General features: G+C 50.9%; 1 protein-coding gene across 1 annotated transcript in view; it reads right to left on the minus strand.

The window, feature by feature from the left end:
* The window catches only part of LRRC59 (leucine rich repeat containing 59), a 97,163-nt gene that overhangs the window by 9,259 nt on the left and 66,066 nt on the right, over positions 1 to 21,838 (minus strand). Inside the window, exons 4-6 of the mRNA XM_085617102.1 lie at positions 21,291 to 21,449; positions 11,888 to 11,992; positions 1,735 to 1,807 (exon numbers count right to left, since the gene is read on the minus strand). Of these exons, the coding sequence (XP_085473228.1) occupies positions 1,735 to 1,807; positions 11,888 to 11,992; positions 21,291 to 21,449 (337 nt within the window). The remainder of the gene's footprint in view (positions 1 to 1,734; positions 1,808 to 11,887; positions 11,993 to 21,290; positions 21,450 to 21,838) is intronic.

A 21,838-nucleotide genomic window follows, 5' to 3' on the forward strand; every position in this document is an offset into this window, starting at 1 on the left:
CTGTATTATATTGTCCTAGACTTATCCTTGCTCCCTGATCTGAAGAGAAGCCTTATGCTCAGCCAAATTTAATAAAAAGTGATCATCCTCTTTTCTCATCTGTTAATCTGAAAGCAGCTCGGGATGTGCTGGAGTCCACTGTATCACAAACGTTGGGTTCTTACAGGTGAAAAATATATCTTGGTCTTGCTCCTTCAGCACATTTCTTTCACAAACAACTGTCATTTTTAAGTGTTTTATACTTTCACAGGCATTAAGTCCTAATTAAGCAGAAGTCTGAGGAAAAAAGATTAAGAACAATAAGTCCTAGAGTTCTGGGTCCTTGCAAAGTGCCTCTCTGTGCATGGTCCTATTTTTGTGCAGTGGCAGGTGCTGTATTTATTTATTGTAGCTATGTATAAAGTGCATACTTTCACCTAAAGGCATTTTAGCTCTCTGGCCTATCCATAAAGAAAAGTAAAAAATATCAAACAGGTTATAAAAAGGAAAGCTGGGTTTCCAGTGTCAAAGAATGTCCTACATGTAGGAAGAAAGAGGGCTGAAGGACTACAGAATGTCCTTATTATGCAGTATAAAACAGTTTATGGCAGTTTACGCAACCAAGAAAATCAACACTGCCGGCCAACCCTTTTTCGCTTTAACCATCTATCTTTATCTTGAAAATTCCCTACTCACTAAAACAGAAATGCTCTCTATTATGCTGAACACCGTTCCATGTACTATTTATTGATAAATATATATTTTTTTACTTTCCCAGCTCAGAACGATCCACCAGTTACTCCTGGCTTCCTTGCTATTGGTAGTAATAGCCGTGCTTCTGAACTCTAGGCTACGTTGTGCCAATGTGTAGTTCTCTGGTTTGTAAAAGGCTGTAGCTAACTAGCTTCAAACCACACATAATGCAGCTGCCAAGTATGAATCCGCAGATAGGCAACATTTTATATCAATCAATTTTAAATGACTAAGTCTGGTGTTTAAGCGGAAGCAGACACTTGCTCTCAAATACTTGCAGGAAAAGCTACTGTTTCCACCTAATCTCTGGACATTAAGAACGTTGAATAAAGTATTTTAAACCCAATGGCTTATCGAGTTTCCATTAGGGGCAGAAAATGTTTTTTAGGATTACGAGATGGGAATCACACTCAAATGTAATCAATGGATGTATAAATGTAATTCATTAATATGAACCCAACTTGGGAGGCGGCGGGTGCTGTTTTTTGAAGCATTGCGCTCAAGCTTTCTAATTAACTTGACAACTAGGAGAATTCTAAAATCTCTTCACTATCAGCCTGAAAGAAAATGCTGTCAGTGCTAAATATCCCCCACAAGATCAGAGATACCGCACACCAGCAAAATCTCTCTATAACTGAGCGAGAACCATCTAACAACATGTTTCTTATTTATGGTTGAAATGTTTTGCATTAAAAGGCCAAACCTTTCAGACAGACGTCCCAGACTTGGAACAGTTCCCCACAACAAGAGGAAGAGAGCGCCCTAGCTAAACTTCAAGCAGGCGCTCAAGACCTGGGAGCTTAAGAAAGCACGTGCTTTCCCCGGTTCTGCTAGCCTTCCTCATTCGAGACGGAGTAACTGAAGGCCTGGGTGGCGTAGCGCCGTATAAATCTCCGATTCAAGGCGATGGGCCAGAAAGCAGCAGTTACAAAAGAGAAAAAGGCACGCTACAGTATTAGCAATGATTCCCACCCCACAGTGCAGTGTTGCATCAGTGGCTACCTCTCTCCACAAGCAGCCGGCGCTGACGCTCGCGGTCCTGCTCAGACTGGATTGCTCTCATGTACTGAAGAACCTGCAAGGAAAAAGACACGGGATGAGGAAGACATGGCAGCATGGTAATGGGTGGTGTGCATGACTATGGTGTGTGCAATAAGAGACAGAACAAGACAAAACAGAGAGAAATAAATAGGAAACAATACTGAAATGTAGAAAATTCAACAGGACGAGAACGGACCCTGATAAAGACAAGGGCACGAGACAAAGTGAGACTAGAGTGAGCTTCAACGGGAACTACAAGCGCTGCCCCGAGAACAGGAGCAAGCCTGTTAGAAGGCATGAGGTTGCATGAGCTTGAGATAAAAACATATTGCAGGAGTCTGAAGAAAGTAAACGAGCAGCACATTAAATATACCAAACAAAAGCAGATCAACAGTGTTAGACCTGTCAGCCATTCGGTGGTTCCCTCCTCTATTCCTTTCTTTTTGTCCCTTCCTTTCCTCATTTCTTTTTCCTGTCCACTATATTTTTTTTATCTGGTGGTAACGTAGAGGCCCTGGGTGCCCATCTTCACTAATTGGGGATGAGGCGCAAGGTGCTCCTATAAAATGGAGGGTGAATGACATCTCCCCTACAAAATGGTGGCCCTAACTGTCACCTCTGAGCCTGGGCCATAGGCTGACAGGGGGGATTCCAGAACATTCTGGGTCCCTCTGGCTAGTCAGGGCCCAGGCTATATATAGGAGTGAGGGGCGGCGGCCATTTTAGAGAGGTGGTGTGAGGTGAGGAGCCAGGAGGCAGGCACTTGCGTGGGGAGGTGGGCGCACAAAAAGGAGTGATTGACTGTCCTTTGGGACAGCTATTACCCCCCCTGGTTGACACCGCCCTCTATCTGGTGACCTGACCCGGCTGGTAACCTCTGTCCTCGGGGAACGAGTAGACAAGTAGGGCAAATCGCCTAGTCAGGACCCCTGTGGGACACCAAGATAAGGAGCTCCCTTCAGCGTTCCATTGCCCCCTGCCACGGTGATTCCCCGTAACCCTTGAACGCCCAAACCTTGAGACTGTCTGCTGTATTGAGGTGGGAGAGTGTTCAGCGCCGCAGACCCAGGGGTGCTGGCTGCGTAGATGGTTTGTTCCTGCGCTGTAGATCGAGGCTTTCCAGAGGAGAATCGCTGACCCAGTGTCTGGAGGCGCGGCCCTCTGAGTGAGAGAGGCGTCGCCGAGGCTTCCTGCGGGCCGCGCTAGGGCGAAGCTGATCACTCGTATCACCTGACGGGGGCGGGCTGCCAAACGCCGCCCCCGCCATAGTTCCATTGGTTGGTTGGGTCGCGCCCCCGCCGGAGTGTTGTGGGCCGGCGCGGGCCTCGGCACCTGTGAGGAAAGCCTGAAATCCAGCGGAGCTCCCCGGCCACGTCTGGCCCGTCCGGGAGCCCCGCGCCTTCCCCTTCGACCCGGATATCGCCGGGAGGCAGCCAAAGTGAGCGCGTTCAGACCCGCGAGGGTCCAAGTATCAGGTAACCCCTGGGGGAGGCGGGCGGAAGGCCGAAGTGAGGCACAGGACTCGCCCCTCCCCCGGGGTAGTGCTACGTAAGCCGGGGGTGCCTACCCGACACCCGAGGAAGGAGTAAACTGGTCCACGCCCCTGCCCCTGCAGGACTCATATAGCGCCAGGATAGCCCCGGACTGCTGGTGCAGGACCTTTGGCCCCAACCCCCTCAAAGTGCCCGTTTCAATCTGTTGTATTCCTCCGCCCTGGTTGTGGGGCCTCATGTAATGCGCTATGTCAAGCGACCAGAGTAAGAAGCGCTAGTGAGTCACCAGGTTTAGCGTGAGGGAAGGAATTAGAATCCTGAGGCGCTAGTGATCTACCAAGGATGGCGCTGGGTCCACCTGTCATATTTTGAAGCAGAATTTAGTGCTGTGGGTGGCGCTAGGTTGATAGGGCCTGGTTTTTCAGCGCAAGCAATGCTAAGTGCGGCCTTGTAGTTAATGCTTATCTTGACAGTGCCATGTTCATGCTATGTGTTACATATTATTTATGGACCCTATTTAAAGGAGTGCAATGCTAAGTGCGGCCTTGTAGTTAATGCTTATCTTGACAGTGCAATGTTCATGCTATGTGTTGCATATTATTTATTGACCCTATTTAAAGTAGTGCAATGCTAAGTGCGGCCTTGTAGTTAATGCTTATCTTGACAGTGCCGTGTTCATGCTATGTGTTGCATATTATTTATTGACCCTATTTAAAGTAGTGCAATGCTAAGTGCATTAATTATTTAATTATTTAATGTCCTGAAGAGAAAAGAAAAGAATAGACCAGAAATAAGGGAAGATAAAGGTTTTCCAACTTTCTCAGCTTCCTGGTGTAGCGTCATTTTTGGTGGTGGTGCGCTGGAGTGCGAGATGAGTGTGGTGCAAGCACGAAACGCGAACGAGTATAGGCCTTCCCCCTTATGCCAAGCTACCCCCGGATCTTAGGTCCAACAAATTGGTGCTCAGCGGTGGGATCCTGAATCTGTGCTTGCATCCACTCAGTAGCAGTTTGGCGCGCGCCACAGCCACACTAGATTGTTTTGACTGGAGTTTTCTCCAGGTTGTTTTCCATATTGGAGGTTTTCAAAATTGTCCCGTGTTATACTTCCTTTCTAGGGAAGGTCTTCCATTGTGAAGTTCTTTTTGATTGAGCTGGGGTCCCATCTGGTAGGATGGAATTCGAATTGGGTAGGTTGGAGGAATATACGTGGCCCAATTGAAGGAATTCTGCCAGGAGCGGGAGGTATTCTTTAAGCAGGGGGCGAAGAAAATGGAGCTCCAAGCAAGCTTAAGAGCCTGGGTTATGGCCCACCCTAGCGGGAAACGGGAGGAGGAACCAGGACTAGACCCCCTGGAAGAACCGGAAGTCCTTTTTCCCCCTGGGAGCGGCAATATGGACGTTGGGTCCAGGGCCCCATCAAGAGTGGGTAGTAGCGCTTCAGGGGGGAGCCTGTCCTCTGCTGATCTAGCCGACCGGAGGGAGGAGAGGCAGTTCAGAATGGATCTAGCCCGGTTGGAAAAGGAGAGGGAGGAGAGGAGGTTCCTCCATGAGCTCCATTTAAAGGAGTTAGAGCTCAAAGTCCTTCAACTTGGAACCCCCAGCAGTCCTGATGGTGGCAGCATACCAAGAGGAATCCCGAGAGAGTCCAGGCCCTACCTGCCCAAAGATGTAGTCGCCAGCTATGGTGTCGGGGATGACATTGTAAAATGGCTGGCTGCCTATGAGGTCTCTCTAAGAGCCCATGGGGTCCCCGAAGCTCAGTGGGGGGTGGCCTATATAGGTACATGCCTCCGGTGGGGAGGGATGCATTGTTAGCACTGGAACAACCAGACCAGACTAGGTACCCCATCATGAAGGTAGCCCTAGTGAGGAAATTTGGGCTGACCCCTGAAAAATTCAGGCAGAGGTTTCGGGGCAGTCAGAAGTTGGCCACCCAGAATTGGGTCGACTTCTTGGACTATGCCAAGAAGGCCTTCGAGGGCTGGGTGCAAGGCAGTGAGGTCAAGGACTATGAGGGACTGTATAATTTAATTCTAAAGGAGCACCTCCTCGAGAAAAGTTTTCCGGAGCTGCGTTAGCACCTGGTGGACAGCAAGCTAACTAATCCAAGGAAGCTTGCAGAGGAGGCGGATATCTGGGCGAGTACCCGGGTATCCTCAAAAGGGACTGGAGGGAATTTCCAAGGGGCTGGACAGGGCGCCCCCCAGAAGAAAGAGGGGGGAGACAAAAAGAAGGAGTTCGTCAAAGGCCCCCAAAAGAGTTCACAAGGGAAGGGAGTAGGATTCCCTCCTAAGGTTGGCCCCCACAAACCCCCTTATCCTGACCGTGGTCAGCAGCCTAGGGTTGTCCGATGTTATGAGTGTGGTGAGGTTGGGCACTATAAGGGGGATGCCAAGTGTCCCAAGAGACCACACCCTCCCATTGGAGGAAAGACCCCTGGGGTGGAGAGTGTAGTGCTCGGGGAGGAGTTGCCCCTAGATAAGGGAGGTGAGTGGGTAGGGCTAACCTTAGTGTTTTTAGGGGATTGTGAGATGGTTCCTAAGACCCAGGTGCCCTCGAATACTACTAAGTACAGGCAATGGGTCACCATCAATGCCCAGAGGGTGGAGGCTCTGAGGGACACAGGAGCCAGCATGACTATGGTAAGGAGTCAGCTGGTGTCCCCAGAGCAGGTGGTTCCCCATGAAGTCCACCCGGTTGTGATGGCTGACAACCGAGAGGGTCATTATCCGGTGACCCAGGTTCCCTTTGAGTGGGGAGGGGTTGCGGGTCCTCTACGAGTTGCGATAAGCCCTGCCATGCCGGTCGACTGCCTGTTGGGAAATGACCTTGAACACTCAGCGTGGAAGGAGGTCGAGTTCAGGGCCCACATGGAAATGTTGGGGACCCCTGAGTGGACGTGTGCCAACACTCGGTCCGTGACTGCCCGAAGAGGGGATTCACAGAGGTTGGAACCTGGGACAAAGGCCCAACCAGCTGCCGGAAAGGGTAAACGGGGACGGGGGAAGCCTGCCCCGGCATCGGAACCTCTGAAGGCGGATGGGGCGACTGGAGTGGTCCCGGAGTCTACCGAGGGGGATGTAACTTCCTTGGAGGGCTTATCTACCCCTGCAGACTGGCAGGTGGAGGGAGGACCTACTAGGGAGGAGTTTTGTCGGGCCCAAAAGGAGTGCCCTACCCTTGAGGGTTTACGGCGGCAGGCCGAAGCCCAGGCAGCGGGAAACGATTCGGGGAACTTCCACCTATACTGGGAAGATGGACGCCTTTACAGCGAACCCAAGGCTCCGGTGCATGGTTCATCCCGGGCCTTGGTGGTTCCCCAGCGTTACCGAGCCTTCCTATTGGGATTGGCTCACAAAATACCCTTGGCAGGACACTTAGGACAAGACAAGACCTTTGCTCGACTTGTCCCTCATTTCTACTGGCCTCAGATGAGGATTACGTCCGATACTTTTTGTAGGACGTGTGTAACCTGCCAAACTAGTGGGAAAACAGGGGTGAAGCTGAAGGCTCCCCTGGAACCACTGCCTGTCGTTGGCACCCCCTTTGAAAGGGTGGGCATCGACATTGTTGGGCCATTGGATCCACCAACGTCTGCCGGTCACAGGTTTATCGTGGTTATGGTGGATCATGCCACACGGTACCCAGAGGCTATCCCTCTGAGGACCATTACTGCACCTGCAGTGGCACGGGCCCTTATGGGAATTTTTACCCGGATGGGATTCCCCAAGGAAGTGGTGTCGGACAGAGGTACCAACTTCATGTCGGCCTATATGCGGGCTATGTGGAAAGAGTGTGGAGTCACTTACCGGTTCGCCACTCCTTATCACCCCCAGACCAATGGTCTGGTGGAGAGGTTTAACAAAACCTTAGAGGGCATGATCCGGAGTCTGCCCGAGAGCCTGCGGAGGAAATGGGACGTCCTCCTACCTTGTTTGCTATTTTCTTACTGGGAGGTACCACAGAAGGGAGTGGGCTTCAGCCCCTTCGAGCTGTTGTACGGGCACCCTGTGCGAGGACCCCTCAGCCTGGTGAAGGATGGATGGGAAAAGACTCCCAGAAAACTTCCCCCGGATGTGGTGAGCTACATGCTGGCCTTTCGTAGCCAAATGGCTAGGTTGTGGAAGCAAGCTTCTGAAAACCTAGAAGCCAGCCAAACGGTCATGAAGGAATGGTATGACTGAAACGCTCACCCGGTGGAGCTGGAGCCTGGCCAGAAGGTGTGGGTGATGGAACCTGGCGTGCTTAGCGCCCTCCAGGATCGCTGGTCAGGCCCCTTTGAGGTGGTTGAGAAGAAGGGCAAAGTCACCTACGTGGTAGATCTTAAGACCCCCAGGCAGCCCCATCGGGTGCTCCATGTCAACCGCCTCAAGCCTCACCAAGAGAGACCCGATGTCACGTTAATGATGGTGACTGATGGGTCAGAGGAGGAGGAAAGTGAATCTCTTCCCGATCTGTTTGCCTCCCAAGAGAAGGATGGGTCGGTGGAGGGAGTAATCCTTTCACCGTCCCTAACTCCTGAACAACGGAAGGACTGTCGCCAGGTACTGGAGCAGTTTGCGACCTTGTTCTCACTTATCCCGGGAAGGACTCATCTGTGTACCCATGATGTGGACACAGGGGACAGCCCACCTGTGAAGTCTAAGTCCTACCGACTGTCGGATAAAGTGAAGGCTAGCATCCATGGAGAAGTTACCAAGATGCTGGAGCTAGGAGTGATTGAGCCTTCAAGTAGTCCCTGGTCCAGTCCGGTGGTACTGGTACCTAAAGCTGCCCCACCGGGCACTACCCCAGAACTCCGGTTCTGTGTGGATTACAGGGGGCTGAATTTGGTGACAAAGACAGATGCTCATCCTATCCCGAGGGCGGATGAGCTCATTGACCGGTTGGGAGCTGCTCAATATCTCAGTACCTTTGACCTTACATCAGGGTACTGGCAGATTTCCCTGACGGATGGAGCCAAGGAAAGGTCAGCCTTCTCCACACCTGAGGGTCACTACCAGTTCTGTGTGATGCCCTTTGGGCTCAAGAACGCCCCTGCTACGTTCCAGCGATTGGTGAACCAGGTCCTCTCTGGAATGGAAGCCTTCTCGGTTGCGTACCTGGATGACATTGCTGTCTTCAGCCGCATCTGGGAGGACCATTTGGGTCACCTTCAGGCCGTTCTTCAGGCTTTGCAGCAGGCAGGTCTGACGATCAAAGCCAGTAAGTGCCAGATCGGGCAGGGGTCGGTAGTGTACCTCGGTCATTTGGTGGGTCGGGGCAAGGTGCAACCCCTCCAGGCCAAGATCGAAACCATCATGGCCTGGGAACCCCCCAAGACTCAGACAGAGGTCCGGCCCTTCTTGGGCCTCACTGGTTACTACCGACGCTTTGTCAAGGGATACGGTACTATCGTGGCCCCCTTGACTGAACTCACTTCCAAAAAGCACCCTCGACGGGTAATCTGGACCGAGGGATGTCAACAAGCTTTTGACACCTTGAAAAAGGCCATGTGTGTGGCACCTGTTCTCAGGGCCCCTGACTTCGCCAAGGAGTTCATCGTCCAAACAGATGCGTCGGAGCATGGTATAGGGGCAGTGCTGTCGCAACTCAACGACGAGGGTCTAGACCAACCGGTGTTTTTCCTGTCTAGGAAACTACTCCCCCGGGAACAGAGGTGGAGTGCAATTGAGAGGGAGGCTTTTGCGGTGGTGTGGGCTCTGAAGAAGCTGCGGCCATACCTGTTTGGCTCGCACTTCCTGGTTCAGACCGACCACCTGCCCCTCAGGTGGCTGATGCAAATGAGGGACGAAAATCCCAAGCTATTGAGGTGGTCCATCTCCCTACAGGGAGTGGACCACGCCAATGCTGACGGTCTATCCAGGTATTTCCGCCTTAGTGAAGAGGACTCCCAAGGGATTGGGTAGCTCTCCCCACTTTCAGCTGGGGGGGGGGGGGACGCGTGTTAGACCTGTCAGCCCTTCGGTGGTTCCCTCCTCTATTCCTTTCTTTTTGTCCCTTCCTTTCCTCATTTCTTTTTCCTGTCTTTATCTGGTGGTAACGTAGAGGCCCTGGGTGCCCATCTTCACTAATTGGGGATGAGGCGCAAGGTGCTCCTATAAAATGGAGGGTGAATGACATCTCCCCTACAAAATGGTGGCCCTAACTGTCACCTCTGAGCCTGGGCCATAGGCTGACAGGGGGGATTCCAGCACCTTCTGGGTCCCTCTGGCTAGTCAGGGCCCAGGCTATATATAGGGGTGAGGGGCGGCAGCCATTTTAGAGAGGTGGTGTGAGGTGAGGAGCCAGGAGGCAGGCACTTGCGTGGGGAGGTGGGCGCACAAAAAGGAGTGATTGACTGTCCTTTGGGACAGCTATTACCCCCCCTGGTTGACACCGCCCTCTATCTGGTGACCTGACCCGGCTGGTAACCTCTGTCCTCGGGGAACGAGTAGACAAGTAGGGCAAATCGCCTAGTCAGGACCCCTGTGGGACACCAAGATAAGGAGCTCCCTTCAGCGTTCCATTGCCCCCTGCCACGGTGATTCCCCGTAACCCTTGAACGCCCAAACCTTGAGACTGTCTGCTGTATTGAGGTGGGAGAGTGTTCAGCGCCGCAGACCCAGGGGTGCTGGCTGCGTAGATGGTTTGTTCCTGCGCTGTAGATCGAGGCTTTCCTGAGGAGAATCGCTGACCCAGTGTCTGGAGGCGCGGACCTCTGAGTGAGAGAGGCGTCGCCGAGGCTTCCTGTGGGCCGCGCTAGGGCGAAGCTGATCACTCGTATCACCTGACGGGGGCGGGCTGCCAAACGCCGCCCCCGCCGTAGTTCCATTGGTTGGTTGGGCCGCGCCCCCGCCGGAGTGTTGTGGGCCGGCGCGGGCCTCGGCACCTGTGAGGAGAGCCTGAAATCCAGCGGAGCTCCCCGGCCACGTCTGGCCCGTCCGGGAGCCCCGCGCCTTCCCCTTCGACCCGGATATCGCCGGGAGGGAGCCAAAGTGAGCGCGTTCAGTCCCGCGAGGGTCCAAGTATCAGGTAACCCCTGGGGGAGGCGGGCGGAAGGCCGAAGTGAGGCCCAGGACTCGCCCCTCCCCCGGGGTAGTGCTACGTAAGCCGGGGGTGCCTACCCGACACCCGAGGAAGGAGTAAACTGGTCCACGCCCCTGCCCCTGCAGGACTCCTATAGCGTCAGGATAGCCCCGGACTGCTGGTGCAGGACCTTTGGCCCCAACCCCCTCAAAGCGCCCGTTTCAATCTGTTGTATTCCTCCGCCCTGGTTGTGGGACCTCATGTAATGCGCTATGTCAAGCGACCAGAGTAAGAAGCGCTAGTGAGTCACCAGGTTTAGCGTGAGGGAAGGAATTAGAATCCTGAGGCGCTAGTGATCTACCAAGGATGGCGCTGGGTCCACCTGTCATATTTTGAAGCAGAATTTAGTGCTGTGGGTGGCGCTAGGTTGATAGGGCCTGATTTTTCAGCGCAAGCAATGCTAAGTGCGGCCTTGTAATTAATGCTTATCTTGACACTGCAATGTTCATGCTATGTGTTGCATATTATTTATTGACCCTATTTAAAGTAGTGCAATGCTAAGTGCGGCCTTGTAATTAATGCTTATCTTGACAGTGCCATGTTATTAATGCTTATCTTGACAGTGCCATGTTCATGCTATGTGTTACATATTATTTATTGACCCTATTTAAAGTAGTGCAATGCTAAGTGCGGCCTTGTAGTTAATGCTTATCTTGACAGTGCAATGTTCATGCTATGTGTTGCATATTATTTATTGACCCTATTTAAAGTAGTGCAATGCTAAGTGCGGCCTTGTAGTTAATGCTTATCTTGACAGTGCCGTGTTCATGCTATGTGTTGCATATTATTTATTGACCCTATTTAAAGTAGTGCAATGCTAAGTGCATTAATTATTTAATTATTTAATGTCCTGAAGAGAAAAGAATAGACCAGAAATAAGGGAAGATAAAGGTTTTCCAACTTTCTCAGCTTCCTGGTGTAGCATCATTTTTGGTGGTGGTGCGCTGGAGTGCGAGATGAGTGTGGTGCAAGCACGAAACGCGAACGAGTATAGGCCTTCCCCCTTATGCCAAGCTACCCCCGGATCTTAGGTCCAACAAACAGGAACAAAATACGTCTGACTAAGGAAGAAAGGTGGAGGGCATCCTGATAAATAGCAAATAAGCCCAAATAAATGAAGCAAAACAGCGAAAGACAATGTGCGGGCCGGACCATGAGGGTGAGCAAGAAATAAGTGAAATGTGAGAGAAAAAGAACAAGCTGTGGGTGAGCCCAACACAGGGTGGACCTTCGGTAATCAGTAACATTAGCACTTTTTAAGTAAACGTAAGGTGATACACAAACCCTCTAAATAGACATGTTAAGAAGTGCAAGAGATGAAGAACAATGGTAGAGATGGGCACAAACAGCAAGGAAATCATGAGGGGCCGAGAGTGGGCATTATTACTAAAGAAAGAGTAGAACATGAAAAATCTCTATACAGAGAAAGCTGAGCAGCGTAAGAAAAGAGACCAATGTAGGCTGTCCCTATATTGCAGCGGTGCACTATTTACACATCACCATCCACCCAACCCCCCTCCCCTACCCTAAGGTGGCCACACTCCCACATACCGCAGTAGCACACTGTTTGCACTGCTTCTCATCAAGGCAGTCTCCAGCTATTTTGGCCAAAGTTGGATCCAATGGATTGTCCTTCAGGTCCAGCCACTTCAGGCTCTGCAGAGAGAAAGGCAGACGTTTAACACAGCCCTATAGGAAAACTACTATATCCTCTGCGCCATTTCATCTTATATCAAAGGTGATCAATCTTGTTGATAGACCGGACAGGTGTACAGATCACAGCATAAAATGTAGGCTTGGGTGCTATGAGGGCCCCATGCAGCGCAGTGCAAAGGGCGGTCTCTCCCTTATCACGCCAAGTAACATTGTGCGTTGTCACAACATTGCTGGAGCCCAAAGTCCTCACCATGGAAATAAACTTCAGCCCTAATTCCAGATTATCCCAGTGGAGAAGGTAAATGGAGGAATGTGAAAAAGCCGTGCTTCGACAGCTTCAGCCAGCATCTTCTCATGGAAAGGTTCAAAGCGATGCTGCTGCCTGAAATTCCTTCTCTAGGTGCAGTTAAGAGATTGAGACTGAGGTATACTTTATGTGCACTAACTTCTATTCACTCATATAGCAGCCACAATTGAACTTCCTTCCCTTTGCTGCAGGTGAGGCACACAACGAGTATTCTTATGCTGCCCTTGCTCCACGTTTGACCCCCTAAATTGTGAGAATGGATTAGTTACTTACCTGTAATCCTAGTTCTCTTCTAGGGGTATCCTCATCAAAGTCATAAGCATTAGAATATTCCCGCCCATGTGCGGGATCCCGGAAACAGTATATTATATGTGCCCCACATATATATATCCATACATATATACCTATATGTATACACAAGCAATTGCAGCCCATAAACCCTAGAGCTGAACCATGCTGTAAGTAATTTCCACTACACATAAGAAAATAGCATTATAAACATGAGAAACAACATTATAAATTGTTTGGAAACTGTTTTAATGCTTAGAAAACAGCAGAAATTCTTAGAAAACACTGAAAGCATAGGAAGCTCCCAGGCTGCATTGCAAATACCCAGTCTAAAAAGACTGAAAAGCTAACTCATAGCTGCATAGCAAAAAACGGACACTGTGCCTTTAAGGCACACCTGACCCCCACCTTCCCATCATGCCTCAGGGGTGGCAGTTAGGTCAGTAGTTCTTTGCGGAGACTGAAAAGTCATGGCACAAAGAAATAATAACCTCTGAAACCTATCACACCTTTGCCCGGGGAGGCGGGAGGGTTGCTTATGACTTTGATGAGGATACCCCTGGAAGAGAACTAGGATTACAGGTAAGTAACTAATCCTTCTCTTCCAGGGGATCCTCATCAATAGTCATAAGCATTAGAATAGAATAGCGAGCCTCATCTCATCCCCCTGCAGGCAAAGGAAAGAAAAAACAGAGAAGGAACAGTATGCTTAGATAGACCCGGCTACCCAAACAGGTTCCTCAAGGAAGCTTGGCCTACTTGGGCATCCGCCCTGGAATCGGATTCGAGGCAGTAGTGCCTGGTAAAGGTGTGAACCGATTGGCCGCCTTGCAGATCTCTGCCATTGGAACGTCATGCAAGAAAGCTACTGTGGCCGCTTTCCCCCTAGTAGAATGAGCCTTAGGGGCTAAAGGTAAGGGCCTTTTCGCCAGCTGGTAGGCTAGGGTAACGCAGGAAACAATCCATCTGGAAATGGATCGTTTAGCTGCTGGGAAGCCTGTTCTCATGGCGCCATAGTTGACAAACAGCTGATCCGTCTTCCTAATGCCCCTGGTACTTGCCAGGTAGAATTTAAGTACCCTCTTGAGGTCTAAGGAGTGGAGCGACCGCTCAGCCGGGGTCGCTAGATTCGGGAAGAAGGATGGCAGAGAAATGGACTGATTAATATGAAAATCAGACACTACCTTAGGGAGAAAAGATGGATGTGCCCTTAAGACCACTTTGTGCTGGTGAAAAACTGTGTATGGCTCTGTAGTACACAGCGCCTGGATTTCGCTTACTCTGCGTGCCGATGTAATGGCTACCAGAAAAGCGGCCTTCCACGACAGATGCTGTAAAGAAGCTTTGTGGATCGGCTCAAAAGGTGGGCCCATCAACTTGGATAACACTAAGTTCAACTCGAACAGGGGGGTAAACTTTTTTCAGCCCCTACAAAAAGTCCTTGACCACCTGCATCTGGAAAAAGGAAGGTTGACTGGGAGACCTCCTGTAAGCTGTAATGGCAGACAAATGGACCCTGATGGATGCGTATTTCAAGCCTGATTTAGCTAAGTGAAGGAGGTACGGAAGGATGACGTCCTCCTGCCCCTTTGTAGGATCAAGGTGATTCTCCCTACACCAAATGAAGAACCTCTTCCACTTAAACGCATAAGACCCTCTCGTGGAGGGTCGCTTCGCTTCCTTGAGAATATGCATGCAGTCCGGTGGTAGACCTAAATGTCCGTATTGCAGGACCTCAGGAGCCATGCTGTTAAGTTCAGTGAGGGAAGGTTGGGATGCAGAATCCTCCCGCCCATCTTGGACAGCAGGTCCGGCCTGCAAGGCAGTCGCCTGTGAGGTCGCACTGAGAGATGGAGAAGGTCCGGGTACCACCACTGGCGTGGCCAGTCCGGAGCTATGAGGATCATCTTCATGTCGGATCTGAGCAGCTTGGATACCACCTTCGGAGGCAGGGGCGGAAAGGCGTAGGCAAATGTCCCGGACCAATCCATCAAAAGAGCATTCCCCCTGGTCCCTGGACGGTGGAATCTGGACGCGAAGGCGTGGCATTTTGAATTTTTGTCGTCTGCAAACAGATCGAGGTCTGGACGACCCCAACAACGGAACAGGTCTGCCACCACGTCGTCGTGCAGCACCCAGTCGGGCTGATCTTCGAAGTGCCTGCTGAGTGCGTCTGCCTTGATATTCAACTCCCCTGGAAGGTGCACTGCCACTACCGAGAGGTTCCGGGCGAGCAGCTAGTGCCAGATCGCCTGCGCCTCCAGGGAGAGGGGGCGTGACCGAGTCCCGCCCTGTTTGTTCAGGTAAAACATGGTCGTGGTGTTGTCGGTCTGCACAAGGACTGAGTCGGCCTTGATTGCTGGGAGGAACACCTTTAGAGCAAGGTGGACTGCCCGAAGCTCTAGCATATTTATGTGGTAGCCCTGTTCTTTTGCAGACCACCGACCTTGTATTTGGAGGCACCCCATGTGGGCCCCCCAGCCTTGCAGCGATGCATCTGTCACCACCGATTGCACCGGAAGTGGGTGGTGAAACGGGACTCCCACCAACAGATTGTCCTGACGAGTCCACCATGCTAGGGAAGATTTTGCCACCTGGGAGAGAGAGATTCGATCTCCCCAACGGCCTGTGGACTGATCCCATTGGTCCTCCAGGGCTTGCTGCAAAGGTCTCATTCGCAGTCTGGCGTTGGGAATGAGAAAAATGCAGGACGCCATGGATCCCAGCAGAGATGCTACCTGCCGGGCTGACGGCCTCTGCATCTGCTGCATAAGCCTGCATTTCCTCTTCAGTGAAGACAGTCTCTCCCCCGAAGGATACGCTCGTCCCACGCTTGTGTCCAGAACGGAGCCACGGTAGTGGATGGACTGAGTGGGCTGCTGCACGGACTTTGCCATGTTGACGTGAAGGCCGAGAGCGTGCAACTGTCTCAGACAGATTTGGAAGTCTTTCTTCACCTGCTGCTGGGATGGAGCCTTCAGCAACCAGTCGTCTAGGTACGGGTAGACGAAGAGACCCTGCTTGTGTAGGCAGGCCGCCACCACTGCCATACATTTGGTGAAGACTCGCGGAGCCGACTTGAGTCCGAATGGAAGGACTTTGTACTGATAATGCTTGCTTCCAAGCACAAACCTCAGGTACCTGCGGTGATGTTTCGCTATTGCAATGTGAAAGTACGCATCTTGGAGGTCCACCAAACACATCCAATCCCCGACTTGCAGATGTGGACATATTTGGTGAAGCGCCAACATACGGAACTTCTCCTTGACGATGACTTTGTTTAGGAGACGAAGGTCCAGAATCGGCCGAAACTTGTGCTCTTGATCTTTTTTGGGCACAAGGAAGTACCGGGAGTACACTCCTTTTCCGACCTGTGAAGGAGGAACTTTTTCTATGGCCTGTTTCTGCAGAAGGGCCCTCACCTCCTGTTGGAGTAGTTTTAAGTGGTGAGGACGGGACCTTTTTGGCGGGATGTCTCTGGGACGCGCTCGAAAACGTAGCGCATATCCATGTCGCAGTATATTCAGCACCCAGCGATCTTTTGTGATGCTGTCCCACTCTGCTAGATGTTGTGACGCACTTCCTCCCACTGGAGTGGGCAACGGTCGTAGAGGAAGCCACAGCTCATGACTTTCCTCCTCTTGTGGTAGTGGAGGACTGTTGCTGGTGTCCACCTCTGCCCCTGCCGGACTTTCCGCCGCGAAACTGCGATTTTCCTTGGGGTTTACTCTGAGACCACTGAGGGGTTTGAACCCTCTGTTGAGGCCCCTTGCGTTGGGTGGGTCGAAAACGGCGCTTGAATTCCCTTTTCTTCTCCAAGCCCACAGCTTTGAGGGTGTCTAGCTCAGTTTTCATGCGCCCCATCTCCTCATCCGTGTGAGTGCCGAAGAGGGAGGTGGCAGAGAACGGGAGGTTTAAAATCCGTTGCTGTGCGTCTGGCTTGAGCCCTGTCAGCCGCAACCAGGACGACCTCCTGGCGCACACGCCATGTGTGTAAGAGTGGGCTGAGATTAGCGCACCATCCGCCGCTGTGCTAATCGACTGATTAGCCACCAGAGCCCCTTCAGTAACAATCTCCTCAAAGTCCTTTTGGTCCTCCTTGGGGAGCTTGGACTTGAATCGCTCCATCGAGTCCCAGAGAGCCCTATCGTATCTGCCCAGAAGCGCCGCCGCGCTGGAGATTTTGAGGGACGCCGCCGCGGAAGAGCAGGCCCTGCGTCCCCAGGAGTCCTGGGTTCTGCTCTCCTTATCTGGAGGAACGGAAGAGGAGGCCGACGCCGTCTGACCCTTTCTTGCAGCTGCCACTATGACGGAGTCCGCAGGCGGGTCCATCTTCACAAAGACGGGGTCAGAGGTAGCTGGCTTGTATTTTTTGAGGATACGAGCCGGAACCGCTTTGACGGTCGCCGGGGTGAGAAAGGTGTCCATGACTGGTTCCATGATTCCTGGGACCAAAGGCAGCAGTGGACGAGAGGCAGACTTCTGGCAAAGTGTTTCAAAAATCACCGACGTGGTGACTTGGGGGACAGACATCTCAATCCCCAGCTTCTGCGCTCCCCGCTGCAACACCTCCTGGTAGGTGTTGATGTCGTCAATGGGCGAGACCCTGGACACTGGGCTGCCCGACAGCGTGGGTGAAAAGTCCCTGATGGAGGACCTGGTGGACGAGGAAGAGGACGATGATGGAGTCCTCCGCTTCCGGCGATGATCACGAGCCCGTGATCCAGATGAACGCCCCTCCCGTCTGGGGGAGCGCGATCTGCGTCGCCTGTCGTCTGGAGACTTCTGACGTGTTGGCCTGGGGGGGCTAGCTCTGTCCACAGCCGCCACCAGCCGTTGCAGCGGAGAGTCATGCACTGGACTGACGTATTCCCGCAGCCTCCTTGTAGCCCATGAGTCCTGCCAATGACGTGCTGGCAGCAGCCATCTGGGCGACAGATTAATGGTCCCTTGAGTCTGAGGGGAAGACCTACGGGGTTGGCCTGCAGGCTCTCGTGGAATTGCCGGTCGTGGAGATGCCCCTGAGTGAGAGGAGGAATGGCGCGACGCCGACTCTGTCACCAGGACCACCGACCTGTCCGAGGCCTGTCTCGACGTCGAGCGTGGTCTTGACGTCGATCCGTGGCGTCGTCTCCTTTCTCGCCGGGACTCTTCTCTCGACGTCGAACGACGCCTCGATGCGGACCGGCGGCCGTGTTCAGTGTGCGAAGAATGCCGCCTCGACGTCGAACGGCGATGTGAAGCAGACGATGGAGGCCCTCTCTCCCTCGACGCCGAACGCCGTGGGGACGCCGGCGGAGATGCTGCCACTCTCGACGTCAACGCGGATGCCAACCTCGACGCTGAACACCGCTTGGATGACGACGGCGGAGGATCCTGCTGTCTCGACGTCGAACGCTGATGGAGCCTCGACGACGGAGGGGATCGTGCCCTCGACGACGGAGGGGTGACACTCCTCGACGCCGGTCGTCGCCTGGTTGACGACGGCGGAGGGTCCATGCTCCTCGACGCCGATAGTCGTCGAGATGACGACGGCGGAGGTTCCCTGCTCCTCGACGCCGATCGCCGCTGGGTTGGCGACGGCGGAGGTTCTCTGCTCCTCAACGCCGATCGTCGCCTGGTTGACAACGGCGGAGGTTCCCTGCTCCTCGACGCCGATCGTCGCCGGGTTGACGACGGCGGAGGGGTGGTGTCTCTCGACGCCGAACGTCGCCGGGTTGACGACGGCGGAGAGGCTCTAGATCTCGACGCCGATCGTCGCCGAGTTGACGATGGCGGTCTGGACTTCGACGTCGACGACGTACCTGCTCTCGACGGCGAGCCCGCTGTCGAAAGTCTCTTCTTGGAAACACGACCTACCGGAACATCTTTCCTCAGCGCCGAGCCCGACGCTGAGGCGGAAGGACGAGAGGACTTGCTCCTAGATGAATCTCTAGGCCTCTTGGAGCCCTTCCTCACCGGAGATCGGCCTCTGGATGGTTGTGCCAGGCCATAAATGCGAATTCGCTCTCTGTCCTTCAAAGTTCTTTTGGACAGGCTCTGGCAGTGAGTACATGTCTTGGAATCATGATCCTCCGGTAAACACAGGATACAGACCCTATGAGAGTCAGTCCTGGCCTTCTTCTTGCCACAAGCAGGGCAAGGATCGAAAAGAGAAGGCATTTTAAGTTGGAAAAAATGCCCAAAACTGCCTAAAAAAGACAGCCTCTTACTTACTTAGATGTAAAACGTCGAAGTAAGGGAAAAAACAGTTGAAAAATAGACAATATTTTCTGACAAACTCAATCAATCAATCAATTAAAACTTTATTCGGATACAAATTTTGTGTCCATAAAAGCATACAAAAGTTTAAAAACAAATCTTTAAAATCAAGAGAATTCATGTAGATCATGAAAAGGTTCTTATACGCGGATTGTACCAACAAGTAGTATATAACACATTATTTCTTTCAGTCTTAATCACAATTACAATCTAGCGATATAAGAAGGGTCATGGTTTGCACAATATTTAACACAAGCTTTTAAAAAACTGGCTGTTGGTAAGATGCTGTACTCAGTGTCCAAACATTGTAAAGCAAGGAGGGCCGGGCGACACTGGCGTAGGCCTATGAATTTTAATAGAGGTAAAATCCATTTTTGGCGTGGAAATTCATAGTAACTACAGAAGAGGACTACGTGCAATAGCGATTGTTCTGATTGCCCATCACATGGACAAGGAGTTAGTTTACTAGACCAATCTTTTGTCTTCGGGAAAGTTAACAAACTCAGAAAAAAGTGGAGCACTGTTGCCAGGATCCTTCCAGAAGGAGCCGGAAAGAACAACTGACCTAACTGCCACTCCTGAGGCATGATGGGAAGGTGGGGGTCAGGTGTGCCTTAAAGGAACGGTGTCAGTTTTTTGCTATGCAGCTATGAGTTAGCTTTTCAGTCTTTTTAGACTGGGTATTTGCAATGCAGCCTGGGAGCTTCCTATGCTTTCAGTGTTTTCTAAGAATTTCTGCTGTTTTCTAAGCATTAAAACAGTTTCCAAACAATTTATAATGTTGTTTCTCATTTTTATAATGCTATTTTCTTATGTGTAGTGGAAATTACTTACAGCATGGTTCAGCTCTAGGGTTTATGGGCTGCAATTGCTTGTGTATACATATAGGTATATATGTATGGATATATATATGTGGGGCACATATAATATACTGTTTCCAAGATCCCGCACATGGGCGGGAATATTATAATGCTTATGACTATTGATGAGGCTCCCCTGAAAGAGAAGTTTGTTGTAGGAGTTGATGACAAGACAAGGTAGCAAGGGATGCACAATTCCCTGTACTTCAGCGATTGTCCGAGGATTCTGGCCAAATCACCAGAAGCACTAGTCAATCACATGAATAATGTTAGGGCCACTCTATGGTACCTGGAAATGTCAAGGCAGCAAGCAAAATCATCTTTTACTGTTTCACTGAGAACTGAGTTTGCGGATGCTCTGGTTTAGGAGATACTAAGGAGAAACGTCCCCACATTTTCTGGTTGGTAAGTCTATCTCTGGTAGTTTCAGAGTATCTGTGATCACAATATCACTGGTGGATAAAATAATCTTGTGTAGATGAGCGCGACTCATCCCTCTAAAAAAAAATTTAAAAAAAGATTCTCATGAGTAAATTAACAAAACAATCATGAAATTGTGTATCACACCTGGTGAACGTTTTGTCTTTGTTCCAGCATAAAAGGACGTTTCACAACTTCTAGATACACTTAGGATACACATGCAGTCCCCCTCCTTGCCAAAGCACACTATAACCATAAAAAGTGAGTTAAATACCAGTTCTCCTGACAGCTTTCACCTATCCTTTTTAATTGAAATCTTTGGAATGATAACTATACAACATATGTCTCCCTCAAACAAACTATCAAGTGCATCTCTGTGAGCAGAAACTTTGCATTTCTTTAAGCCCACCCACTACTGGTATGTTTAGGTGTTTGGGAGCCTTGGTGGAAACTGAAGGTATGCCATCCAGAAAGGAAGGATGATGTAAGCAGTAGTTTTCTAATCTGGATGAGTCAAAAGGAGAGGCAAACACTTTTTTGAAGAGTCAGGCCTGATCATCACAATATCCTCCCAAGGAAACTTCACATTATCATGAATAGTTAATTTCCTTTCCTTCACTATACGATCATGTCATAAAAAAGTGTGGGTGGGGCGAGAGACAAGGAGCAACAGACAAGTGGGACAGCGAGAGGCCTGGTAGCAGTGTGCAGCTGCCCAGTTCTCACACATTCAATTTACAAACAAAGAAAGGTACAAAATAGAAACTAAATAGGCGGAGAGCAACCTACCCTTTGGGGGCAAGTATGACGTGGTGGTGAGCCGACTGGGGAGAAAGGAAAGCTATACTCTTCCAATGGAGTGCTATAAAAATTTAAAGTAGCTCCTCATTTCAGGTGTGGAAGGATACAACTCATCCAATCAAAAGGATGGTAAAGAAGCTATGCTTGAAGAGTAAGGGACTGTCATAGCTAAGAAAGCCATCCACACACGTGCAAGGGGTAGATCCAAAGTTCACTCTTTATTGTATTTTTCAAAATATGTCTTTAACAAAAGCTTTGACTGTCTGTGGGTGAAACCTAAATAGGGTGCTATGAAAAGTGCATGGTTGACTAGAATGAATAACTTGTTATTTTCCAAGCGCTCTGGGAGGCTGTGCATTACCTTCAGGTGGGAGAAGCTGACAGGAAGGACACTCAGTCTGTTGTTCAGTAAGTCGAGATGCTGCAGATTGATCAAGCGGCCAAAGTCGGACGGCAGCTGTAGGAGCTGGTTCTTACTCAGATCGAGCCTCACTATGTGTGTAAGTGCACAGAACTCCGACTGCAAAGGAAAGACATTTACAACAGTTAGTATACCAGCAATCCTAACTTTCAGCTTCAGAGATGTTCTTGTATTCTGTGTCCTAATGTACTCAGTTGTCGCATATCCCATTTTGTGTTCCGCCATCTCCTCAATCATAAGCCAGGATGACCTTATCCATGTAAGAGGTTATCAGACACTGCACCTCAGCATCATAATGGAAGCAAAAGAGTGTGTGCTCACCCGCATGTCTGCTTGTGCTTCTTTTTTCAATCAGTTTCCACGCGGTTGGATGGGTGCCTATTTTCAACAAGCACAAATGCAAAACACAGAGGGTGTGCTTTCCAGTCTTCGTTCACGATTTTTAATCAGGAAGCTTTATCTCTTGGTCGCTTGTAATCTACATCACT

Source organism: Triturus cristatus, chromosome 7, assembly GCF_964204655.1.
Source record: "Triturus cristatus chromosome 7, aTriCri1.1, whole genome shotgun sequence".
Taxonomy (NCBI): domain Eukaryota; kingdom Metazoa; phylum Chordata; class Amphibia; order Caudata; family Salamandridae; genus Triturus; species Triturus cristatus.